This window comes from Perognathus longimembris, chromosome 5, assembly GCF_023159225.1.
Source record: "Perognathus longimembris pacificus isolate PPM17 chromosome 5, ASM2315922v1, whole genome shotgun sequence".
In the NCBI taxonomy this organism is placed as follows: Eukaryota; Metazoa; Chordata; class Mammalia; order Rodentia; family Heteromyidae; genus Perognathus; species Perognathus longimembris.
In genome coordinates this window covers 41563475-41591094 of record NC_063165.1, presented here as the reverse complement: position 1 = coordinate 41591094, position 27620 = coordinate 41563475, and the positions used below count along the sequence as shown (strand labels likewise).

The 27620-nt window shown below is 42.2% G+C and overlaps 1 protein-coding gene across 1 annotated transcript; it reads right to left on the bottom strand.

The window, feature by feature from the left end:
* Window positions 1-2771: 2771 nt before the first annotated feature.
* Tigit (T cell immunoreceptor with Ig and ITIM domains) lies at window positions 2772-18953 on the bottom strand. Its single transcript, XM_048346678.1, has 4 exons — window positions 18726-18953; window positions 16834-17163; window positions 14360-14466; window positions 2772-3105 (listed from the first exon to the last, which is right to left on the bottom strand). Exons 1-4 carry the CDS (start codon window positions 18787-18789, stop codon window positions 2869-2871), a joined length of 738 nt encoding a protein of 245 aa, XP_048202635.1. The 5' UTR covers window positions 18790-18953; the 3' UTR covers window positions 2772-2868.
* Between the last annotated feature and the right edge of the window lie 8667 nt (window positions 18954-27620).

Sequence of the window (27620 nt, the reverse complement as noted above, 5' to 3'; positions counted from 1 at the left end):
GGGTCTACCTATCAGCACTTAGTGGTCTCCTACTTCTTAGACTCCCGTATGATTTTTTCCTATATACTTCTCAAAAGCCTTAAGAAAATTTCCTCAACCACCGCTTTAAATGAAGGAGCAACAGAAACCCACAGAGACCCCACACCAGCCCTGGTTACCAGTCTGGCTTGGGATTACAACCCCCAGCTGCATCATCTAATAAAAATATACTAAGGACCACATTTGCAATTTCAGATTTTCATGGAGATGAAAAAGGAAAATAGATAAAATTAATTTTAACAATATATTTTATTTTACCCAATACCATATCAATGGTATTTTAAAATTATTCATGAGAGTTTACATTTTATGAATCCTATTGTCTCAAAAAAAAATCCAGTATGCATTTTACTCCTGATGCAGCCCTGTTGAGTTTAACCCCAGCACACAAGTTTAGACAGCCACACACGGGAAACCAGACATCTCCAAAGTCCAGCTTCCAGAGAATTGTCCTCTCTGTTTCCCAAAGGAGAATCTCATTCAATGAGTTCCATTTTGAAATTTATTTTCAGTCAAACTGAATCTCATTTTAGTAAGCTGACCCATTTCTGACATCTATAGGCTCTTTTATACTTCTAATCACTATGCCAAAGGCATTTGTTAATGTTTCACCATTACCATCATTATAGTAAGTAACATCCAGCTTACATTTCAATCCAACCTCAGCCAGAGATACTGCTCCTCCAGTTACATTTTCATCAATTTCCAATTTGTGAATTGTGTTCTACTTCCAAGTCATTTGCACTAGTTTTGCAAGAAAAAAGCCTATGAACTGCTATAGTGAACAACAGAATTTTACACCTATCTAGCTTTCTTCCAAAGAGCTGACGCTCTGGATGTATTTTCACTAAATGTTACTAACAGCATACCCATTTGGCAGAAATGTGAGAAAAGTAAAAATGAATATCCAAGGAGGAGAAGGAACTGAAATGTCTTTATAGATTTCTTTTTCTTTTTCTTTCTTTTCTTTTCTTTTCTTTTTTTTTTTTTTTTTTTTTTTTTTTTTACAAAGTAATGCTTTGTTTTAGCTACTGGCAAGACAAAAACTCACTTCCCTTTCTCTCAGCTTTGTGTCCATGAAAGGACCGAATGCACTGGGAAACCCAGTGGCCTTGCTCATTCCTCTAGAAAATGGTTTAAAGTCTTCTTAGATCCGGCCTAAGTGTTGTCTAACAGAAATCAATGGCTCAAGACACCTCAATCTCCACACAGAGGCCAAGGATGAAAAGGACCTTTAATTTTTTTTTTAAATATATTGTTATTATAGAGGTGATACACAGAGGGGTTATAGTTACATAAGTCAGGTAAAGAGCATTTCTTTTGGGACAATGTCACCCTTTCCCATGCTCTGTCTCCCAGTTTTCCCCTCCTATCCCACCCACAAGTTATATAGTTCATTTTCAGCATAGTGTCCAGTGAATACCATTGTTGCATTTGTTCACCCTTTGTCCATTTTAAACTTTCTGTAACACACACACACACACACACACACACACACACACCACACACAAACTTTCCACCAAGAAAAATTCCCAATTTAAAAAATTTTTCTTTTGATGGGAGATAGATTCTATTTTCATTGTCTCAGTAGTAATAGAGTGACCCAGAGTGGTTGAAGCTTGGGGCACAGCAATGGCTGAGCTCCTTGGCTGGACAGGTATTTCCTGGAGATAAACTCAATGCACATCTGAAAGGACAATGGTTCTCTGTATCAGGACATCACAGATGGACTCAGACCACATCATTTCTAAAAGTGACTTGAAATGACTGCCCAAGATGGAAATCAGGTTTGTTGGTTTCTTTCTTGAGTGACTTTGATCAACAACAACTTTAGCTTCTAAAGTTCCCCAGGGCTTTGGGGGAGGGGGGAGGGAGGCGGGGAATCTCCACAATAGAACAGACTCACTGTACCCTTTGTGCTCCCAGGAGAGTCCACAGAGCTCATTCCACTTCACCTCCCTGTACATTCCCAAGGGCACAAAGCAAGGTCTATCAACCTTGTATCACCCCCACCACACACACACATAGAGACTGGTAACATGCCGTAAACGTCTTGAGTGCATGAGTATCCATGCAAGAAGAGAGTAGATGATGGTTCTGTAGTTAGGCCATCCTTATCCTCCACCTATATAACCACACCTTGTTCAGTGCTGTGATGAGGAATGTACTTTTTAAGCACCACAGTACCTCAAAACATTGGATTTAAAGCCAGACCAACATGGATCTTCTTTGCGTGTATTTTTTTTTTTTACAGTACTGTAACGTGAAATCAGGACCTTATGCTTGGCAGGCAGATGCTCTGATAATGAGCCCTGCCTCCAGTCCTATTGTTCACCAGTTATTTTAAAAAATTGGGTCTTGCTTCTTTGCCTATATGCCTAGACCTCCGTCCATCTATTTTAGACCTCCTGTTCTAGCTGACAGCAGGTGTCACCACATCCAGCTTCCCTCCATTGAGATGGATTCTCTCTGACTTTTCTGCAGAGGGTGGCCTTGAACCATTATCTTCCCAATCTCAGTGTCCCAAGTAGCTAGGATCATAGGCATGAGCCGCTAGTTGCAAGTTATTGTGATTTCTATTTTTAAAAAATAAAAATGCATGATGAAGGTACAAGATATCCCCTTGGAAGTCTGCCAAAAGAGAATGAAAAGGAAAGATGGAGGATGTGGAGATGGAGAAGAGCATGTCATTCGTTCACTCAACACATACATACACACACACACACACACACACACACACACACACACACACACACGCACACGCAGGCTGGGCAGTACAGAGGATTATATATCCACCTGGACAACAAAGGCAGAAAATGTCTCTAGTCACTAATCAGTGTCTGCTAAGAAGCTGAGGCTCGCCAGGCTTCTGTAACTCAAGATGTTAAAGTAGTCATGTGGCTCAGCATAATCATCTTCCCTCTCCTGTCCACAGGGGCCAGCAGGGCTGGCTTCCCCCTGAACACAGCTTCTGGGGGAAGAGGGAATGCTGGGACTCTGTGCCTGTAGCGCAGCTGGCATGCTTCTTGGTCCACTTTCCACAGAAGTGATTGTGAGAGGTTTCTTCTAGAAGCAAACAAAATGAAGATATTGTTGAAAAGTTGCTCCCTTCCTTACATGCTCATATGCATACGTATAGACACATGGGTGACAAACTTGGGTTCTTACCACAGAAGTGCCTAAGTCCTTGATTTCTTCATCTAGCTATAACTACAAATCAAATACCAACTGGTCTACCGAAACCACCTTGTCACACGTGCCATGTAGTGTGTTCCCACCACTTTCTTTCTTATTCCCTAAGTTCAGAGAGAGCTCTGGCAGTCTATATTTTCTTTTTTATGCTCTCTCCTTTTCTTGGCAGTACTGAGTTTGAACTCAGGGCTTGCTAGATTGGTGCTCTACCATTTGGGCCATGCATCCAGTCCTCCCTTTTATTTTTTACTTTCTACTGCATTTGACAGTAGAGATAAATTTACTTATATTTTTATTATACTGAGCCACACCCCCAGCAATTTCTTCCTTCCCCCCTCCTATAGCATCACTTCCCCTCATTCTCCTTTTCCTTTGAACTCACATCCTTGCCTTTAGGCAGGCCTGATGTTAGCCCAATGGCTCCCCCAAGCCAGGATTCTGCTGGATGCTTTTCTAATCTCTGTACTCTCCCAGTATCCTTTCACTCATATACAAATCTGTAATCACCATCTGCCCTTTTCAGATCGCAAATTTCTATCTAAATGAAACCAGGTGTCCACCCAGTAACTTGGGCATCACTGGTTGATGACCCACAGACAGCTTGTCTTAAAATCATGGTGTCTCTGCCAAACACTGCTCCTACCCCTACCGACATGATTTACTCTGGCTTATGGCACAACTTATCAGAAACTGGAAAGGTAATACTGCTCTCTAGTCATCCACATCACCTCCATCCAGGCTGACCACTTCCTCATTTCCATGTCTTCTCTCATGTTTGCATTCATATTCACCCACCACTACACTTCTCTTAACTTTACATGGTCTACAAGAGGGCACAGGATGAACAGGAGATGTGTAAATGCCTTTAAATTCTATTAAGACTTTTACATAAAGGTACATTCTTCTAGAAGAAGATCCATAATTCAAACTGAATGCCAGTGGCTCATACCTGTAATCCTAGCTACTCAGGAGGCTGAGATCTGAGGATCATGGTTCCAAGTCCATGAGACTCTCACCTCCAATAAACTACTCAGAAAAGGGCAGAAGTGGCATTGTGGCTCAAAGTGGCAGAGCAGTAGGCTTGAGCAGAATCAGCTCAGGGATAGCTACCAAGCCCTGACCTCAAGCCCAGGACTGGCAAAAAAAATCCATAATTCATTGCACTCCCCCTCACAAAAATTATGATGGCTCCAAACATCCTCTGTAACTTCATCATGCCTATTCAGCTTCTTCTGCTGTGCTTCCTAAACAAAACACCCCCAAATCTGAAGCTTAGATGCCAGAGAGCTACCAGAATAGGAATTTACTTTGAGCTGGGCTAGCTTCCTCCCATGCTCTCAGGGGCCACACTGTTGATGTGTCTACTTTGGGATACACTAAAATGCACAGGCAGAAAAAGAGTCTGTGCTGTATTCTTTATAACAGAGATTCAATATATGACTCCAAACTGAAAACCGGTGATGCATTCTTAGGCATGCATGTGCATAGACATGCACGCACACTCACACATACTCTCATAGTATCCCACATCCTGTCCTAAAAGAGCCTAACTTGCCAAATCAAGAAAGCATCTCTTGGGCCGGGGATATGGCCTTGTGGCTAGAGTGCTTGCCTTGTATACATGAGGCCCTTGGTTCGATTCCCCAGCACCACATATACAGAAAATGGCCAGAAGTGGCGCTGTGGCTCAAGTGGCAGAGTGCTAGCCTTGAGCAAGAAGAAGCCAGGGACGGTGCTCAAGCCCTGAGTCCAAGCCCCAGGACTGGCCAAAAAAAAAAAAAAAAGAAAGAAAGCATCTCACTTCCAGCCAAGTATAGATTCACCCATCGTGGCAAAACAACAGAGCAATGCAATCTATTTGGGAAAATCTGGGATGTCAAATCTACCAATCCATCCAAAGGAGTGCACTGTAGGTGAGGGTTAAGAAGGAAGGAAGATAAGGACAAGGAAATCAAAGAACAGCAGGCACCAAAGGAAGGCAAGAGAAATGCTTACAGATATCTCAGGGCAAAGTTGACGTCAGCTCACTGTCACTGAAAATTCCTCTAATGCAAGCCATGCATCCCACCGCATTGCACCCCACTGTAGGTCTGAGTGACAGAATTACAGACAGCCATAGGCTTGGAAAATAACAGCAACAAATGCATACCAAATCTCACTCTGTCACTCTCTGCTTCCAGGACAGGAAACACCAGCACCAGCCTCAACTAGTGTCAAACCAGGCAGTGTAGTGCACTAATATATGCAGAGAAGCTGAGACAGATGATTCAGGAACTATGGAAATGTGTGCGGTGAACAGGAATCAGAAATTCTGAGCCAGGCACCAGTGGTTCATGCCTGTATTCCTAGCTATTCAGGAGGCTGAGATCTGAGAATCGTGGTTCAAAGCCATCCCAGGCAGGAAAGGCCATGAGACTCATCTCCAGTTAACCACCAGAAAACCAGAAGTGGTGCTGTGGCTCAAGTGGTAGAGTGTTAGCCTTGAAGAGCTCAGGGACGGGGCCCAGGCCCAGAGTTCAAGCCCCACTACTGATAAAAATGAAGAAAGAAGGGAGGGAGGGAGGGAGGGAAGGAGGGAGAGAGGGAGCAAAGGGGGAGGGAGGAAGAGGGAGAGAGAGAGGAAGGAAGGAAGGAAGGAAGGAAGGAAGGAAGGAAGGAAGGAAGGAAGGAAGGAAGGAAGGAAGGAAGGAGCGAAGGGAAAGAAAACAAAGAATTTGTTCCTAAAAAGAGACCATGGTCTCACCAACATGTACACAAATCAGTTGCCTCTCTCCACATACTGCTTCATCCACCCACACATGTTCAGAAGAAGTAGCTAAACACAGACTCTAAGATAAAGAAAGAAAAATACTATCATTGTTCATGAAGATATGCATAAAAGAACTTCTACAGGGTCTGGGAATGTGGCTTAGTGGTAGAGTGCTTGCCTAGCATGCATGAAGCTCTAGGTTCAATTCCTCAGTACCACATAAACAGAAAAATCCAGAAGTGGCACTGTGACTCAAGTAGTACAGTACTAGCCTTGAGCTAAACAAAGCTAAGGACAGTGGTCAGGCCCTGAGTCCAAGCCCCAGGACAGGCAAAAAAAAGAAAAAAAGAACTGCTACAGCCTTTGGTGTCTCTAATCCATTTTGAAGATATTACTCAATTCTTCCTCAAGAAGTTGACTGTTGTCCTTTTGGGCTGTGTGTTCTTGGTCCTATATCTTGCTTTGTAATCTCAACACTAGCTGTTCCATTTTCATTCTGCCCTGCATGGAGGACTCTGTAATTATAAATAATGTGTGTTTTTTTTAAATTAGATCTGGGATTAATGCACTGAGAATGTGCATTGTCCTGGAGAAGCAAACGGAGCTCACAGGTTGAAGCTCCGTGCCCTCATACCAAACATTGCCCTAAGGAAGAATGTGAGGAGAGTGAGCTATGGAATTGGCATAGTAATCGTCCAAGATCTTGACATACATATTTTTCCTTTCTTCATGGAAAATCCTGTAGGAACATTTTCCCCAGTAACTGCTTAGCAAATAGCATTTATTCATGATAAGCTGATACAATGCAAATATTTGTAACATGCTTGGAAGAAATAAAGGAACCTAATGCATGGTAACCATGAGTACACGTCAGAAATAAAGTATCTATGTGAACTGACTCAAGTGTATCCATAACCATATAAGGGTAGTGTCACAATTACTCCCATTTTACAGAGGAGAAAAATGAGGCTCAGAAAAGTTGTATGGTACAGCTAACAAATAAGGCTAGAACCCCAAACTAGGTCTGTTTTCTTCAAAAACAACAACAAAAATATCATGCTTCTAAACAGTGCGATTGGCTGGCTGTTGGGAACCATAATGAATGCTGTTGCCTTGCTTTGATTCTTCAACCTGATGAGTGTTCCCATTCCTCAGATGCCAGCAACACAGTTTGTAAGCTCACAGCTGCTCCTCCTCAGGTAATTCGATCTAGAGTCCACTGGGTGAGCAGCTAGCTGTCAATTTCCAAAATGCCGGCTCCCTCAAGGTGTGACAGCTCTGAAGGTAAGTTTGCATCAGTCGAGAAATCACATCCCCTGGCAGAAACTGCATCCACTCCAGCCTTGGGCCTTACTCTGCCATCATAGCTACCCTCAGAAGCCCATCACAATAAATGACTTGCAGCAGTGTTTGCATGCCAGCCACTTTCTGAGACCTTCCTGTCCATGATGCCTCAGGCAGCCTATGAGGACTTAACGAGGAAGGGGGTCACCGGCCACAGGTGGCACTGAGGACCCCATGAGTGTTGGTGAAATGCAATGAGACACAGAAGGAAGGGGATTTTGAACTGGTATTTGAGAAGTACAGGGCAAGTAGGAACTATGAAGACTGCAACTGTGTGGCTTTTTTCTGCCACTCAGAGAAAATGACAGGATCAGCTTTATCCACCAACTTAAAGCCAACTGGAAAGGCACAGCTACTCCTTGGTAGCTTGTAAATACATTCTTACAGCACCTGAGGACCAAGCACAGATGCTAATGGTAAAAGTAAAAGAATTTCAAAGAAGGCTGGAGTCACACTGTACTCACATGGTCTAAGCCAAAATCAGTGTCTCCAGTGGAAAGCAACAGTCTCTGACTCCTAGGTGGACATTTCTGGCCAGATGCTTTTGAGAATCTTGAACCAGCTGCTTCTCTTGTGCCACCTGGATCTGTAGAAGTTACCACTTTCCTAATGGAAAATAAGCCCTAGTAGGACCTGCCTCCACCACCGCTACTGGCCAAGAAACCCTTAATTAAAGTATCAGCCCACACTAAGGGAGAAAGGACTTACCCAGCTAAAGGAAGGGAAAGGATGTACACAAAAGGACCTTGCTAACAGAACCTGGCAAGAGGTAGGAGATGATGCCTAGGCGTAAATCTTGAAGGTGCTGGATCAGAAGTGAGCAAGTCTAGTAGACTGTAAGGTTAGATCAAGGAAAACTTAATAATATTGGGACACATCCGATGACTGAAAATTTGACACCTGACAGGGCCCCTAGGAGACAAGTCCCTAAGATACTACTTTCAAAAGAGATACTAACACTGCTTTGGAAAATTGCAAAAGAAGGACATAAAATTCTCACAGAGGAAGAATTCTAGAATAGCCCTGTGAAATCAGGGACCAAGATCAGCTCATGGTCCACTGCTACTTTTTTGTTCAGTCCACATTTTTCCATTTTCAAGTGGATAGTTTTTTTTAAAAGAAGAGTAATGTTTTATGACATGTCAGTGTTTATAAATGAGGGCTTACTGGAACAGAGGCATATTCATTTGTATATTATGCATTGTGTTCTCACACTACTGTTACAATAGAGTCCATACAGTCCACAAAGCCTAGAAAATTTTCTGTCTGGTGCTCACCAGAGAAACGCTGCCAATCCCTTCACTAAATGATTTCAAAAATCCAGCAGCTGATTGTATTGGATCTTCTGGAGCAAATCCAGAGAACACATCTTCTACTAAGGTGAGAAAGAATGTGCTAGGAGGAGAGTGCCAGCAGAGGTGAGAAGTTCAGTGGTATCTCTCTTCTAAATGCTGGGGCAGTGCTAGAAGACACTTCCGTGCAACTGGATTCCTAGCAGCAATGAGGATGGGGAGATCCTAAGTGGCAGCAGGAAAATGGCAGCACTCAAGAAATCAAGAGGATGTAATTATAGAACCAAGGAAGCCGGAGTCACATGAATATTAAGATGATTAAAAGAGCACTGTGTTCTAGGAGAAATGTAGATGTACCACCAAGAAGAGCATTGCTTATACATGTAATCCAAAAAATATCAAGAATACATGAGAGAAAGCAAAGCTAGCGACTCCTATGGCCACATGCCTTGCCCCATCTCTGGTGTAAATATGGTCCATTTGTCCCTCTGTTCCAATTACCAACGATCTCCACTTTATTCTGTAAACTAGCACAACCTCAGTCTATGAAAACTGCACCAATAGTTCCTTATCTGCCATGCAGAGAAACAGGAGAGGGAGTGAGGAAGGGAGAGCACTACTTGGTGGCTTTCAACTGGTTGTGATCAAAGGAAGATGACATTTCTTAAGACATAATCTTCACATGTACTCTTTATTTCCTTCCAAGTTCTAGTAGAAACTCCTTATCCTCTCCCAAAATAACGGGATTGTTATGAAACACAACTATCAATACTATGGCTTCCTTATATTCTGCCTAGATTTTTGTAAATCCTATTATGCAACTGTCCTGCACCAACCTATTTCAGAGAGTTATGGGTACCCCGCTGGAACCTTGATGAATGCAATTGTGAAGTACTACGAGTGAGGAGAGAAGGAAACAAAACCACTAGAGACTCTAACCAAACTATACAAAGAAGCAGAGACCTGAACTAGAAGAAATGAGGCTGTGAAATGGAGGGCAAGTGATTAAAACACCATAGACGTGAGCAACAGGACTTGAAAGCTACTGACTGACTCTGTGTAACTTTTCTCCTTTTGCAACCTCTGTGATGGGCAAAGCTTGTCTGGTTGCTTGGCATAAAATTAACCAGCCTTGAATCCTAACAGGAAATCATGTTCTGCTATCTGCAAAGAACCTTTAATCTTTCTATCTCAGAGCTGCAGAATGCTGATGACTGCAGAGGACAGTTACCAACCCAATGCCGTTCCCTGCCCAGCTGGGATATCAGTTATGCTCATCATCTGTTGCCTCTGGCCAATCATTTCTCTCATTTTCACCTTCCCTTAGAAGCCCCATTTCCTAGTCATGTCTATCATAATCGCCAAGACACATAGAAAAATATTACAGCTCATTCATTGGATTTCTTGACAGCACCAGCCACACCTCAGCCACTTCTGGCTCCCTGACACCCTGTTCAACTAGATCTGTGACTGATAAAGAAATGTGAATCAAGTAGGCTCATAGCCTCAAGGTTGGCCACATAACCAGGAAGTGAGGGTTTGAATGATAAGATGAAATATTTGCAGACAAGTTGGTATGCTAGGCAACTATCTACTGAGATAAAGGCTTAGGTGATTTTCAAGAGAAATCACCTCCTGTGTGAGGTTTTTCTACTGTTTGGAGACTTTCTATAGCTCCCACGGAACTAAGATCCAACAGATGCCTCAAGCACTATTGATAAATTTGCAGTTCACTTAGGAGAGTGGTTCAGACATTTCTCTATATACACTCCAACCTCTTCTTGGTCAAATAGATTACAGTGAAAGGTCTTAGATTCTCTTTGTTTGTAGAACAGGTTTGGAGAAAACAAATGTATGTAAAGAAAATGTTATTTATTATACCATTACCCTTGCTACTGATGGTAGTTAAGGAATATAGAGTAAGTTTATCTACCCAGAAAATTGACAGAATTAGAAAGAAAGTATTAGACTAAAATTCCAAGATCAAAGTTGGAGCATGGCTCAGTCATAAAGCTCCTGCTTCACAAGCATGAGGTCCTAAGTTCAAAACCTCAATACCACCAAAAATAGTCCAAAACTCATAACTGATAACAGATATGACTGTGCAGAAAATTATAGCAGAAAAATCATAGCAGAATAAAGCACAATCCAAATAAAAAATAAGCATGGGGGGCAGTTAAAGGCAACAGTATAGCTCTAAAGTTGTTTAAAATGAAAAATATGGGTAGAGCATAATAGGGAAAAGGGCAAATAAATGGAGAGAGGAATGGTGGGTGAAAACAGTCATAACACTCAATATATACCTATATATGAATGAAACTAGGTAACTTGAAAAGATACGTGGGATTGGAATAGACAGAGGAAAATAACCAAAGAGGTGACACTACATAAGATTCATTGTACTCATAAATTGACACGAATTGGAACTACTTTGTATAACTACTTAAAGATAATAAAAATAAATTTAATAAATGAACAAAATAAAAATGCTAAATGTCTTGAGGTCTAAATGACCTCAATGATACTCTCTTATTAAGCAATTCTAGTTTGTACAATTCATCCCATCTCAAACTTGGAGATGTCTTTAGGGTCTTCAAGAGAAAGAGCGAGAGAGAGAGAGAGAGCAGAATGGAAGGAAGGGAAGAAGAAAAGGAGGAAGGGAGAGAGGAAAGGAAGGAGGGGAGGAGAAAGAAAGAAAGAATAAGAAAGAGAGAGAAAGAGGGAAAGAAAGAAAGAGAAGAAAAGAAAGAAGGGAAGAAGAGCAGGAGGGAGGGAGGGAAAAAAGGAAGGAAAGAGGGGAGAGAAAGAAAGAGAAGGTAGGAAGAAAAAGTGAGAGAGAAAGGAAGGAAAAAGGAGAAAGAAAGAAAAGGAAAGGAAAGGAAAAAATCAAACAAGTTAAATTTGAATGAAAAGAAAATCAGAATGTGATCCTTTTTTAGGAGACGAAAGGGAACGAGGGCAAGAATTCACTGTACAAAAGCAATATAGAACCAGGGCCAAAGACTAGGGAGTTATCCAACTCCCTCTGTCATTCAGACTGATATTAGGTCAAGAGAGAATCAAAGGTAGCCAGGAATCAGGAATGGACCTGGAACCTGGGACTCCAGTAAAATGTCCTGACACAGCAGAGCCATTAGGCCAGCTACATCTTCTCATCCGGCAGAAGTCATACTTAAAATGGAGGTGTATGACATATAACATCAAAAAGAGAAGTGGTGCTTCTGGTGGCGCTCTGCTTGACTGTGCTGCTTTGAACTCATCCTTCTACTGGGAACAACTAGAAAAGATGATGAAAATATTTTTTTAAAAAAAATCTGTTTGAAGAAATTAGGGATGTACCCATGTGGAATGTGTGAGCATTTGGGAATCAGAAACTACCAAGGAGGGGAGACTGGAAAGCACCATAGGTGAAATCCTAAAGACTACATCTGAGGAGTAAAGGAATAGCAGAACTGGAAATCCAACCCCTACCCTCTCCAGCCTGATTTAATTCTGGTGACAGAGATAGTTGGAGCCTCAGATGAGGCACCTGTCAGATACAGAGGAAGTACTCTGGGGAGAATATTGCATCCGTTTTGCATGTAGCATTTACAGCACACAATTAAAAAAAAATCAGTCAAGAAGACAAGATATAACCAATAAACAGGTAAAAATAGATAACAGAAAAAGTCCCAAGAGTACCAATTAATAGGATTATTAGGCAGACACTTCAAAACAATTAACATTTTCAAAAAATTCAAAAGCAAGGGTGGGGATTTTGATAGACTGTATAGTACTTAAAGATTAGACACATCAAAGGAGATACTTAGTTAACTGGAAGGTATGTCAGGAGAGAACATCCACTCTAAAATATAATGAGACAAATGGATTTAAAAAATACACAAAAAAGAGACTAAGAGACATTGTGACAAAACAGAAAATGTCTACAATACTGGTACTTAGAGCTCTAGAAAAAGAGAAAAGCAAAAAAGTACTGAAATAATATATATGGTGAGATAATGGCTAGGATTGATTCCCAATCGACAGAAATCATCAAACTCCAAATGAAATAAACAGCAAGATAACCACGCCTAAGTACATCACTGTATAATTTCTGAAAACCAAAGACATTTTAAAAAAGGAACAAAAGGGGTAGAATATTTAAATTCCCAATAAAACCACAGAAAGGTAAACAGTGGGAAAATATTTTCCACATGCTAAAAGAAAGTAATTGCCAGCACAGAATTCTATACCTAGCTAAACAAATATATCATTGTTAATTCAATGGTTATAAACAATTTTAGACAAACAGAAACCAAAATAATCCACGACCAGTAGACCTGAGCTAAATGACTACTCTCAGGTGTTCTTCAAATGGAAAAAATAATAAAACCCAATTCTTGCCGGAGCCAGCCGACAATGAAAGGGAATCCTGATTGAGGGGGCGAGGATTAAAGCAAAAGAAAGATACAAGAGACAAAAGACAAAAGACAAACGATGGGGTTCGGGTGGTCTGTAGCTCAAGACCGTAACTCAAGATTGCAGCCCAGTTTATTCTTAACTTCCAGCTTATATACAGTTTAGGAACCAGGGAGTGGCATAGGATTAACTAAAGTTTAAGAAAACAAGAGGGCTGGGAATATGGCCTAGTGGCAAGAGTGCTGGCCTCCTACACATGAAGCTCTCGGTTCGATTCCCCAGCACCACATATATGGAAAACGGCCAGAAGGGGCGCTGTGGCTCAGGTGGCAGAGTGCTAGCCTTGAGCAGGAAGAAGCCAGGGACAGTGCTCAGGCCCTGAGTCCAAGACCCAGGACTGGCCAAAAAAAAAAAAAAATGAAAACAAGAAGGCCCTGAAGTTGGTAACAAATGGCAGTAAAACAAGATAAGGTTGAATGGTTTACATAAAACAGACTCTTGTGGACATAATAAAACATCTCCGGATTAGTGCTGTCTTTCAAGTAAGCCACGTGCTTGAGATAACAACATAGCCATGAACTTTGTTGTCAGTTCCCTAAGCTATGGGCGTGCAAGGATGAACTTTGTTGTTGGCTCCCTAAGCCATGACTTTGCATGCCTTTGAGATAATCATCGCTGTTGGCTTCCTACAAATCCTACTTACACAACAGAACATTCAGGATAGTATGTAGAATTATAGGAGGGATAGATTGAAGTGAATATTGACTCATAAAACAATAATAATAATTTACTTGTCAAAAGTATAGAGATAATTAAAAGACCTGACAATGATAGTAATAAGTTGGAGAGGGAGGGAGATTTTTTTTAATGAGTTTAAGATTCTTGCATAACCCAGGAAAATGTAAAAATGCTAAAAGATTAATACTAAAATGTAGACCTTTACTAAGTTGAGGGTACTGGGTTACCCAGTACTACCAAAAAGTGGGGAATTAAATGAGGTGCTATCCCCAAAGTCCTAGCATACAGTAGACACATGCTAAGATACCTGAGACTCACAGCAGATACCTACTCACAACAGCGACAGGCAGAAAGTAGTAACTATAAGTGACAGACAGACATCAAGACAGGAAGGATAGAGGTCCAACCTTTCAGGAGCTCAGAGCCTGGAAAAGGAACCCAGAGGACCACAAAGAAGTGCACGGAAAAGCAGAGTAAGTGGAAGGGACAAGTCGTATGGGCCAGGTTGTATCCGGGTCTCTCTCTCTCTGGGAAGCAAGGGGGCCTGACAGAGCAGGGAGGCAGGGATGGAGGTGTCTAGGACTGGATTTGCAGGAAGAACCATTACCTTTCTTGGCAATATGACCACCCTGATAACTGCCATGCAGATGACCCCCAGCACTGTGGCCATGGCTCCCAGCAGTAGAACAAGGACCCAGGTACTGCTCTTACTCACTAGAGAGAAGACAACAAATAGAGTAAGTGTCAAGGCTGTCTCCCAACCCCACCCAGAAGCCCAGGTTATCCTGCTCAGAGATCAAGGTTGGCCCAGGCTCTTCCTCTAATCTCAACACTGAAATCATTGAGCCCAACTCTTGGCACAACACAGCATCTACCTGGCCTGTCATAACATCAATGACAGATGTCCCAAGTAGTGGCATGCCTCCGGAACCTGACCCAGAAGAAAACCACTGTAGGTCTCTTTCCCTCTATTCAACAAAGTCATTTTCAGTCATTATGTCATGAAACACATAGTGTCATCCAGAAAACAAACATTTTCTTTTTCCATACTTCATATCTACATATCATTGTTTCCTTTTTTCATATATTTTTATTATCCCTCAGTAATTGTATAAAGGAGTTGACATTCAACAAAGCAGTTTATGAATGCAATGAATCTTGATCAATGTCATCCCTTTTAACTAGAATGCAAAATAAAATTAATATCATATTACACAAGAAAAAGCACAGTGTTCCCCTTTGTCTTGTGCCCTACAACACTTCTTTCCCACTAGGTGTGAAACCCTGGAGTCTGGCCTTGCTGTTTCCCAGGTCTTGACGCATAGTAGAGGCTCAATGATATTTGCAACATGAATGAATGCATGAGCAAGAGATCACCAAGAATAATATTCACTGTCAACATTTATATGTTTACTGGGTTTCTGGCACTGTCTTAGGGGCATTTTCTAGCAGTGGGTAAGTCAACTCTATATCAGCACCTCAGTGTCTTATACCTGTTCACACTTCACAGGTGAGGAAGAGATCTACATCTTCTCTGAGGTGAACAACACAGCAGGATTTGGACCCAAACAGATAATAGGGACTAGACACCCTCTAGTATCAGAGTCTGAGCTCTTAACCACTGTGCTATAATATAATTTGAGACGTATTTTCAAACTTTTAGAACTGGCTTAAGTGCCCAGGTGGATGACAATTCTGAAGTACCTCACAAATGTCAATTGTGGTACACTTAAAATGTCAGTGCCTTGTTTTCTGTTTTGGTTTTGTTTACTTTCTGTTTTTTTCTCTTACCAGCTGTAATCTTTACAAACATTAAGGAGTAATTCTAATTTGTAGGACTGATACTAAACCAGTACAGGGTGATCTTTTGCATGTAACTACGTTACCTGGTCCTGTCCACAGATAAGACGTACTTTCTTTCATATGCAGAAGCTAAATGTAAAACACCCAGGGACATAAGAAATTATATGGAATTCTAGATATTCCCACAGTGAGACCAAAGGAGGACTCACTTAGGAGAGGAACACAAAGGCACAATGCCTAAGTGCCGCTGAGCCTACAAAATAATATTTATCAAAATTAACTCCAGGAAATGAAAACAAGAGGTTTTTTTTCTTTGTTGCTGTTTTTTGTTTTCTTTTCTTCTTGTCTTGTTTGTTCACTTATTTGTCTTAGGAGGGTAAGAGGGGCAAAGAAATGGGGTGACAAAGGGTGAACCAATACAGCAGTGGTACTCACTGGACATTATGTTGAAAATGAACTGTACAACTTGTGGGTGGGAATGGGAAGGAAAACCTGGGAAAGAATGAGGGAAGGAGTGACATTTGTCTGAAAAGGAATATACTCTTAACCTGAATTATGTAACAAACCCCTCTGTACATCATCTTTATAATGACAATAAAAATGAATAAATTAATTTTAAGGACATGCTTCCTATGCAAAAGTCTGTCGTTCTCAGTCATAGCTATACATGACAAGGATGCAGGTGCTTCTGGAACACCGCATTCAAGCTCTACCCATAAAGTCTGATTTCATCTCTCTTTCTTCCCCTCTCCCTCACCTTTACCTCATTCTCTCTCTCTCTCTATATATGTATATATACATATATATCTGTGTGTACATATATGCTATAGTATAATATATAATATATATGCATATTAATGTATATTTGTGAGTGTATCTGTTCTCAGGAAGCTGATTTTTTTTTTTTTTTGCCTATCCTGGGGCTTGAACTCTGGGCCTGAGCCCAGGCTCCTTTTGCTAGAGATTAGCCCTCTACCACTTGAGCCACAGTACCACTTCCAGCATTTTCTATGATTAATAGGAGGTAAGAGTCTTGTGGACTTTCCTGCCCAAGCTGGCTTTGAACCACAATATTCAGATCCCAGCTTCCTGAGTAGCTAGGATTACAAGCATGAGCCACCAGCACTGGACATCCCTATTCTCTTTAAAAATAATAATAACTTTGGTAAAAACAAATGCACTCCAGAATTGAGAAGCCCTTTTCCCCCAAGAGATTTCCAAGATAGCATTTTCTATGCTAGAGAAGGTTTGTCAGCCACCCTTCTGCAGAAGGCATACCTGAGCGAACTCGGACCTCCAGGAAGATTCTTCCCTGGTAAATCCCATCAGGGAAGGTATGGTAGATACACAAGTACTCCCCGGTGTCATTCCTCGTCAGTGACAGAAAGGTGAGGCCCAAGCTGGGGTGCGGAATCACCCGCTCCCTGAAGCTTGGGTCCACATACCACCCATAAGCAGTGTGGAAAACGGCCAGAAGTTGCTCCTGTTGCTCCCAGTTGACCTGAGTCACATTAGCCATGGTGGAGGAAAGGAGGCATTGTAAGAGGACAGAGTCACCTTCCTCTGCAGAAATGTTCCCTTTTGTTATTAGTATGCCTGTCCTAGCTCCTAGGGGAGAGGGAAAAACACACATGAATCCCGGGCCAGCAGCCAGCCTGCAGCCTTCATGGAGAGATTCCAAGAGGCCCAGGAATGACCTCTTCTCCAGTCAGTTCTGCTCTGTCAAAGTCCACAGGCCATTTCCTGATTCCTCATGGTAAGACTTGTCTTCTGGGTGCCTGTCCTCCTAGGCTCCCTGCCCCAGCCGTTGGCTGTTTTCTAGTCTTCATGTTCTCCATGTCTCCATGTACCTCCATTCCAGTCTAGCTCACCATCCCTGCTTCCAGATCTTCTATCTGCGCCATCCACCCCCCCCCCAGCTCCCACCCACTTGGAAGCTCATCAGAGATGCCCTTCTCACCACTCCTTGGAGGACCCCAACTCACAGCAACCTCTGTTCCTTGCACACTCTCTGTCCATGTTATATAATTAACACCTCCGGTGCTTGGCATATGGCTCCATGACTGTGTGTTTTGCCCTATCAGAGCATGCTGCTACACGGCTTCATGACTCGCTCGCTGTCTTCTCTCCCTGCGACAGGACATAAGCCCTCTTCCAACACCACATGTTCTGCTTCTACAAGTCCTTCAGATGCCTAGCCCCTGCCCTTTCAATTAAATCCTGTTATTTGGTGGATTGCCATGTAGGGTGCCTAGAAATGTCTTCAGGAAATGAGACTTACTTAGCAAGAAATTGCTCTCTCAGGAAAAAAACTACCTCTTGAGTATATCACTCCCTAGCACCCTGAACACCCCGCTACCCTCAGAAGGCTCATTAATTTGTACTACAAGGTTTTCTGTTGGTTTGCCTTCTTCTGTTTTTCTTTCTTTTCTTTTCTTTTTTCTTTTTGCCTTTACTGAGGCTAAGACTCAGGATCTGCATGCTGTCCCTGAGCTTTTTTGCTGAAGTAGATTGGCACTCTACCACTTGAACCACAGCTTCACTTCCTACTTTATTTTCTTTGGTGATTAATTGGAGATAAAATTTTCAGGTTTGTATGCTGGGCCTGGTTTCAAACTGTGATCCTCAGATCTCAGCCTCCTCGGTAGCTAAAATTACAGAGTGAGCCACTGATGCCCAGCTATGCTACCATTAAGCACTATGGCCTCTATTCCTCTGAAATATTTGTTTAAGATTTTTAATATAGAAGAACTAAACTTAACAAAATTCAGTCTGTGACTCTGGAAGCTATGAAGGAGACATTTTTCATCCACAGAAAACTACCTGCAATGTTTTTCTGGAAGGTCTGTCAAAAAACAGGAGGCAGAGCAAGAATGAGCTTCTGAAGGCCAACTGAGAATTTTTCCACCTTGCCCCTCTCTTAGTTTCTTCTCCTCCCCCACTTCCTTTCTTGCACTGGCCAGTCAGGACCCCCAACCTTGAAAATCTACAGTCCCTCACCTGTGCCCTCTGCATCTGAAGTTCATCTGCTCAGACCCTGCCTCTTCTCATATGAGGACTCACATCCATATTCCCTTCCCTCAACAGCTGTAGCAGGGTCTCCAGTCCTGCTCTGCACTGCGTTTGGCCTTCTTCCCTCTCCCCTGCTCTGCTGGATTTGTAACCCTTACCTGAGGTGAGGAGGACAGCCTGCCCCAGCCCCTGTGCCCATAGCAGGAGCAACCAGCGGTGCATACTTCCGACCAAGAGGCCTACAGGAGGCAGATGTGGCCTCTTCTGTGACCAAAACTGGCCAACTACAGATGGCAAGGTGAAACTGAGCCTAGGAGAGAAGTGGGTCTTGAAAAACCTGAGTTCAGCAAAAGCAATGTCAATAGATGAAGCTCTCAGGGGGAAAAAAAAAAAAAAGGTAATGTCAACAATGTAAAGCTCCTAACAAGTACAAAGACTGCATAGAGTGAGCCACAATAAAGACTATGAGAGAAACACATTTACAAATAAACAAAGCAATGTGGTTACAGGTACAGGAGTGTTGGGTGACTATTTGTTAATCTACTGTTTTTAAACTTTCAGTCTTACTGTGCTTTTTAAAAAGTCAGCCCTTCTGTGAAAAGTTCAGGGCAGGGGTGCAATGCTCAGGGCTCTGATACTGATAGGATGTGTTCACTGCGTTTCCCTGACTTTACTCTACTGAAGAATGCACAATCATCCCAGATTTGTAGACAGGCACTTAGAGGCCAGTGTGTAGATGATTTGTAACTACACATGGGTAGATAAATCGCAGGTCCGGGACAGAGCAACTGTCTCTTGAATGAGAGCCTGTTCTCAAATCTTATTTCTTTTATCCAGGTTGAATTGTCCAGATTTTTAAAAATTCTGCTCAGTTCCTCTAACACTGAATATTCAGAAAAGGCTAAATGAATGAGTTGTCTGGAATATAGTAGTAACCCCATGAGAGTTGTAGGGTTGAGAAGGGTGAGCCCCACAGACCTAGCCCTGGAAAGGGATTGGTCTATGCATGCCCAGGGCTTTCAGCTCATCACTAAGTTCTACTGTTAAGCCACCCACCCTTTTCTTTGCTTCTGTTTCTCTTTCTGTCCTTTCATCCTGGATTCTTTCAGAGCACCACACTGAGCAAACACTGGGCTTCGAAAATACAAAGATGAATAATCTCACCTCCGTCTGCACTGAGTTTACAGACTGTGCTCACTGGTAACACCCCTAAGGAGAAAAGACCGGGGTACTACATTCCCCTACCTGTCCAGCTCTCATCACAGCTGCCTTGGGCATACTCCATGTAGAAATGCTGAATATCTATCTCCATCCATTCACACCCTGGCACCATTCTGATCAAACACCCTGAGTATCCCCAACTGTCCAAGCTCCTCTTTTACTCACACTGCTCTACCTCAGACCAGTTGTCCCCCTCCCTGTTCTCTCCATCCATTATCAAATCTATGTCATAATCCATATGTCCTCCTTTCCCCCCACAGACCCTTTGACAGCAACGCTTTTCTAGCTTCTCTCTCCCCTTTTAAATTCAACCTGTATCTCGGGTCTCATATCAGAAAACATCTACTACCTTCTAAAAGCCACAATGCCTGAGCCAAAAGAGCAATAATACCCAACATATGTTCAAGAGCAGCTTCTGGAGTGGAACATGAGAGGTGTTGCCAAAATTAGTTGCTGAGGCAGAGAAGAGCCAGGAATGGTAGACCCATGGACAGCTAGTGAGTGTATAAAAGGGGCAATAAAAATATTCAGCCTAGCTGGAGACCAGTGACTCGTGCCTGTAATCCTAGCTAATCAGAGATTGAGATCTGAGGCTCAAAGTGATAGAGCACTGGCCTTGAGCAAAAGAGCTCAGGGACAGTGCACAGGCTCTGAGTTCAAGCCCTAAGACCAACATTAAAAAAGTTCATCCTGGGTTTCTATGCTTCTAGAGGGAGGGAGGAAGCCAAAGAGATGTGACCTGTCCTTTTTTTTTTTTTTTTTTGGCTAGTCCTGAGGCTTGAACTCAGGGCCTGAGCACTATCGCTGGTTTCTTTTTTGCTCAAGGCTAGCACTCTACTGCTTGAGCCACAGCGCCGCCTCTGGCCGTTTTCTGTATATGTGGTGTTGAGGAATCGAACCCAGGGTTTCATGTATACAAAGCAAGCACTCTTGCCACTAGGCCATATTCCCAGCAGTGACCTGTCTTACATAATGAGGAATGATGATAAATTATTTGAGCTGCAAAATAAAAGAATAAAGAAGTTTTCTGTTTATTTCTAAAGAAGATCATGGTCAAATGCCTTTTGTTTTGGTTTTTGCCAGTCCTGGGGCTTGAATTCAGGGCCTGAGCACTGTCCCTGGCTTCTCTTTGCTCAAGGCTAGCACTCTACCACTTGAGTCATAGCACTACTTCCAGCTTTTTCTATATATGTGGTGCTGAGGAATCGAACCCAGGGCTTCATCTATATAAGGCAAGCACTTCTACCACTAGGCCATATTCCCAGCCCCTCAAATGCCTTTTGATCCATGGTGCTCTTCAGAGACATTCATGAGTAATGACAGATCATGGCGAAACATCTGGGACCAAAATCATCCTGGTTCTGTCACTTTGGGAAAATGACCCAGCCACCTCAAGCCTCTAATTCATCTGCATATAGGAATAATAGTAAGTCCTTCCTAGGGTTGTTTTAACAATGAACTAATGTTGAGCAAGGTGTTTACCACAGTGCCTTAGAAAAACAGAGGAGGGAATCCTCTCTATCTATCTAGCACATTTTACTAAGAGTAAAATCCTTATCTGCAGACTCCAGAGCTGAAGTTCTTTTTTTTTTTTTTTTTTTTTTTTTGCCAGTCCTGGGGCTTGGACTCAGGGCCTGAGCACTGTCCCTGCCTTCTTTCTGCTCTAGGCTAGCACTCTGACACTTGAGCCACAGCGCCACTTCTGGCCTTTTCTATATATGTGGTGCTGAGGAATCAAACCCAGGTCTTCATGTATAATGAGGCAAGTGCTCTTGCCACTAGGCCATATTCCCAGCCCCAAAGCTGAGGTTCGAAAAGGCATCTTCATTCTTCAGATGGGTCTGATGTGAAAACATGAGGATCCAAGGTTTTAGCAAGAAAGTAGCTCCTGGGTTAGCCAGGCCCTGGGGCTACCTACCTGGGTTCAAAGTAGATGGCAGAAGATTCTCCCATCCCAACCTTCTACAACTCCCTCTGAGCCTTCTACAGGACTCGGCTGGTCTGCATCCACTTAGCAACTCCTGCCCCTCACCCCCACAGCCAATAGCACCATGCTGGGAAGTAGGCATGATGTGAGGGCTCACAGCAACATCTGGTATTTGGGGCCCCTCAGCTGCTCTGAGGGCACAGTGTGACTCCTCTGAGCCCAGTCAGGTGCTGACTTCTTTCCGTTTGAAAGTTCTGAAATGAGTCATGATGCTACTTTTTTCTCCCCCATCTTCTGAGGTTGTGGGCTGGACATGTCCGGTCAGCCTTTGACGCAGTTGGGTGGGTACAGGTGTTAGGAAGGGACTTCATATTTGCCTGACAACTGTGTGCTTCAATGTTAAGCCCTCCCCAGATATACATTCACAGTCTGACCTTCTTCCCCCACCCCCCGGGTCTGCAGGAGCCTCATCTTTGAGCAGAGTGGGTCAGAGTGGCATCTTTTACTCAAGGCTGGTGACAGGAAACAACCTGGGGCTCTCTCGGGAAGCAAGGGGTTTAGGCTTCAACACCTCCAAAACATACTGGGGCTCAGAAATGGTGGTGGGCACTCCAGGGCTCTCACCTGTCCTTGCTTCTAATTAGATATAATACCTACTGTGGAGGGCAATGACTTTCTCATCCAGCCCCATGGACCAGCGCCCCCTCATGGCAGAGGGCAGCAAGAAGGCCCTGCTCCTGCCCACTCAAAAGGCTGAAGGAGAATGTGACTGGAAGCTGGAACAGAAAAGAAGGTAAGGCTACTCTGGGCCTTACGGAGAGCTGGTCTTGTCCCCTCACCCCACTTCACAACCACTGCAAAGCTTTCTCACTAAGCAATGAGGCAATTGTTTGTTCCAAAGCCAGTTGCACAGCGTGACCTCAGAAAATCAAAGGCTCAAGCCCAAAGCAACATCTATGATGTAAGACTTGTTGATAAGTATGAGTCCCAAGAGCCTTGGGTGACACTGGCTCAGGGTGAAGACAAAGGTGGGGAAAATCAGGGGTGGGATCATTGAGGGTTTTTTGGTCCTGATTCTCTTGGGTGAGGTGACTCAGAGGATCCTTTCCTCTGCCAAAGCTTGTCAAGGCATTTCCCTGACTCTGTGAGGCTTCTTTCCCTTCCCAGCAGTAAAAACAAGACAGAGATTCCCAGGATAAATTAGAATGCAGAATTAGAAGGAAAATCTCTGGGAAGAAGCTGATCCTGTCTCCTGTTCATCATGGCCTTCCCCAGCCTCTTGCCACAGACCTCCAACATTGCTTCTCTCCTTCTTCTCCATCCTAGATGGGATTATACTATTCTACAGTTAGAAACACTCTCCAGTGACACTTGTTCAAACACAGCAAAGCAGACTTTATACAAGATCATCTTGATTGCTATAGCTGCCAAGGCAATGGGATTGTGCAAAGCAGGGGGTGGGGAGGGAAATTGAGCTCAGTTCCAACTGCAGTATGGGCAAGTGGAAATGTACAGTTAGGAGTGGGGTAGTCAGAACATGAAAAATTACTGTGAGGGAAATAACAGGGGTAAGAGGAATTTTGGCTAAACTGACCTAACAAGATTCTTGCTAAGGATAGGGCAGGATGACCAAATATCATCTGATAAAAGGGGTGAAAGATGAGGAACCCAAGCAGATAAGGAATGTGATCAGATATAGACAATAGGGGTTCCTGCTCCATAGACTTAGCAGGGTACTTTGCCAGGACTGGATTTTATAAAAACACAAATGGGTCTAGACGGTTCAGAGCCTGGGTAAAGTATGATCAGTCAAGTAAATAGGCTTTGTTACTCTCACTCCTGTATACTAGCAACCACTGCCTGGATCCTAGCTGCCTGAGGGTAGTATTTTGTACCTCTAAAGTTCTATTTCCTAATCCCAGAAGTCCCTAGTCATCCAGGACAAGGATTGGGATAGAACTATGGATGAACATGTCATTCCAAGAATCTTTTAATCAACAAAAGTTCTATGAGCCAGCAACAACAGTTACAGGTCTAAATGATCTTGCATGGCAACTCCAACAAACTGTGAGTAGATCATTTCAGTGTGCCTTAGAACATGCAGGCAGAATTTAGAGGAACACTGCCTAATTAGTTCAATGAAGTGAATTGAAAATTGATATAAAGATAATTAAAGCTGTATATCATTAAAGAAAACCAGATCATCATCTTGCTTCCAAATACTGAAGGAAAGTTGCTAAATAAAATTATTGCTCTAAAGCCCAGGTGCCTGTGGCTCATGCCTAGAATTCTAGTTACTCAGAAGACTGAGGTCTGAGGATCATGGTTTGAAACCAGCCTAGGCAGGAAAGTCTGGGAGACTCTCATCTCCATTAAACTACCAAAAAAGCCCAAATTGAAGAAACTCAATGATTATGTTATTTCAGGATATCAATAATTCTTCAATATAGGGAAATCTGTTACTGTTAAATGTGTGTGTATGTGTGCATGTGTGTGTGTGTGTGTGAGAGAGAGAGAGAGAGAGAGCGAGAGAGAGCGTGCTCTGGGGCTTGAGCTCAGGATCTAGATGCTGTCCTTGAGCTCTTTTTTTTTTTTTTTTTTTTTTTTTTTTTTTTTTTTTTTTTTTTTTTGCACTAAAGGCTAGAAATCTACCCACAGCTCCACTTCCAGCTTTTTGGTGGCTAATTAGAGATAGGAGTCTTGTGGACTTTCCTGCCAGGCTGAGATCAAAGCACAATCCTTAAATCTCAACCTTCTGAGCAGCTAGGATTACACGCATGAACCACTGGTACTTGATTGTAATAACGTTTTCAATGACAAGACACTAGCAGTATTCCCAATAAAGTCAGGAATAAAATATTTACTGAAAGTACTATCCAGTTAAATTAAAAGAAACATCTAAAGTTATAAGAATTATGAATAATAAATTTATATTTAGTTATCAATAATTTTATACATACACACACAAAGACTCAGTAGCACATTAACTGGAGAACTAGGAAGCCATTTTGTTTAGCTCAGTGTATTGTGATGGCATGATCCCCATGAGTTATTTTTTGAATAAAAAGAAAAAAAGCAAGGAGAAGCCAGCCTGTGCTTTATGCCTGTAATCTAGATCACTCAGGAAGCTGAGAACTGAGAATGACAGTTCAAAGCCAGCCCTAGCAGGAAAGTCTGTGAGACTCTTATCTCCAATAAACCATCAAGGAGCCAGATCTGTGGTTCAAGTGGTAGAGCACTAGACTGAGCAAAAAAGTTTAGGGACTATGTCTACCCCTAGAGTTCAAGCTCCAGAACTGGCACAAAACAAACAACCATAAAAAAAAAAAAAAGAAGAAGCAAAGAAACAAAAAGTTTATCTGCTATCTTTATGGCTAAAGCAAGGGAAATGTAAATTTGCCTATATATATGATCTTTTGAAAAATTGCAAGAATTAACCAGAAATAATATTTTTTAAACTAGTTACCTTTCGGTAGAGAACAAGGAAGTGGAAGGGTAGGAGATTGAGATGCAAGAGAAACTTTTTTGGTATAGCTTTTAACTTCTAAAATGTAACCATTTTACATATCTGCAAAATATATGTTGCTGGGGTCTGAATGTGTCTATTCCTCCACCATGCTTTTGCAGAAATTGAATCCCCAGTGTGCAGCCATTAAGAGATGGTCCTTGGGGAAAGTGGTTAATGATCAGGCAAGAACCTGGCTGGGATCGGCATGTTTATTAAAGAAGCCTGAAGAGTTAGATGGTTAGCTCCACCACTATGTGTGGACATAGCTAGAAGTCACCCATAAACATGCTTTGAAGAAAATGAATTAAAATCTCATTGCATATACGATGATAATGTAATCATCTGGGCAAAGTAATTTTGTATGATTCAAATGAGTTTGAAACCTAGCACTTTCTACTTGTTTGAGGGAATAGTTCATCTACTTACTGTGGAGTTGCTGCCTCATAAACCCTGCATAGTAGAAAATGTCATCAATCAAAATGCACTTAACACACTTAACCTGTGGTTATCAACACAGTGCACTGTGGAGCATATGCTGTTCACCCTCCTGATTGAAAGCTGACTGGGCTCTGTCCCTGAGCTTTTTCACTCAAGGATAGAACTCCACCACTTTGAGCCATAGTTTTCTAGTGGTTTGGAGATAAGAGTCTCATAGACTTTCTTGCTCTGGCTGGCTTTGAACCAGACTGTTGGATTCTCGATCACAGCAAATTTAACAGCATAACCACCCTTCTTCATGCCAATCAACAGATATTGAGTTCCTTCACAGAACTGCTAGCTCTAGGCATCATGGTTGATTCAGAGGAGAACAAGTTTAGTCCAGGAGCTTACAACTTGTTGGAAGTTTTAGACACAAACAAAAATAATATAAAATACAAGGTACCCTCTAAGAGCAAATGGATTTGGTTCAAATCTATTTGTGAAGGTTGGTTTACGGGTTTGTCATTTGTATCTGAAGACAATGAGGTAATTGTATGATTGAAACAAGGATGTCTAATGTCAGAGCAAGAAGATACATCTAGATAACATAAAGCTCAGTCCCTGTAGCAAGTCATTGCACTGGTCAGTGCTCAGTGCCTGGATTCTATTTTTGCTACTGCTGCTTCTTATTCTAATTCTCCCTTTTCTGTACTGGTACTAGAGCTTAAGCTCAAGGTCTCAAGCTCTTGCTTCGGTTTCCAAATCACAGCTGGCATGCTCACAAGTTGATATCATACTTCCAGTTCTGACTTTTTGCTGGTTCACTGGAGATAAGAGTCTCCCAGTTTTTTCTGCCTGGGCTGGCTTCAACCCCAGATTCTCAGCACCCAACCTTCTGAATAGCTAGGATTATAGGGGTGAGCCAGTGGTATCTGGCTTGGCTTCTTCTTTAATGTCTCCATTCTAACCAAATTTGCACTTCTCACTCTGCTCCCTACACCAACCCCCTCCATCTGCCCTATGCCAGAAAAATCCCTTTCTTCAAACTTTTCTTCAAATTATTGGTTTTGAAACTCTAGGCCTAAACTAGCAGCAGTATCACATCTCTTAAAACCTTGTTAGGATATTGATTGAGATGTATCATATAGGTAACTGACATGCTGAATTGAAACTCTTTTGTACAATTACTTAAGGGCTATTTTTTCATTATATAAAACAAATAAAAGAAACAATTTTTAAAAAACAAACTTGTTAGTTCTCCCTCCACTTCCCTCTAGATTTACTTTATTATTTCAATTTTTTTAGAAATAAAAACCAACACAGAAAAAAAAAATAGAGGAATTCAGAAGAGAATGCTTATCTAAAGAGTACTTCATCATTTATCTCTGATGAATTCATATCATCTCTGCTCCAGTTGGAGTGCCAGTACCAAATATTTGTCACTGGTCTACAGCAAGAGAAATAAAGAAATTGAGAGTAGAAGTTGAGAGGTAGGTAGCAAATTGATTGTGAGTAGGGCAATAATAATTTGTATTGATTTTTGAAGTGCTAAGGGATTGAGCCCAGGGACTTGTACATACTAGGCAAATGCTCTACCACTGAGCATTTGTTATTCCAAGACTTGATAATTACTTTAAAAACTGGGATGTGAAAATGTAAGCCAAATTCTGACTCTTATCCTAGACCTATTGCATCCAAATCTCAGGCTGGCTCCCAGCAATCCATATTGTACCAAAGCCTTCAGGCTTTTCAACAACTGTTAAATGACAAGGATGCTCCTCCCAGGACTGGTGGGATGTCCACCATGATCTTTACAGGGTCCTCCCTTCTTCTTGTATATTTATTTAAATATCTCCACCTAAAACAGCAGAAGAATAATAATAAACCCCACTTTTTCTTCCTTTTATCTGCCCTCTAACTTCGTCTCTCTCATCATCCTAAGTTCTTAGAAATAAATGTTTTTTACCCTAGAACTAT

Coding starts and splice junctions, on each gene's coding strand:
- Tigit (XM_048346678.1), bottom strand. CDS start 18,789: ATGCACCGCTGGTTGCTCCTGCTATGGGCACAGGGGCTGGGGCAGGCT. Junction 17,164..18,725: donor GGCTGTCCTCCTCACCTCAG/GTAAGGGTTACA, acceptor CCTCTCCCCTAG/GAGCTAGGACAGGCATACTA. Junction 3,106..14,359: donor TGGTCATATTGCCAAGAAAG/GTAATGGTTCTT, acceptor GTTTGCTTCTAG/AAGAAACCTCTCACAATCAC.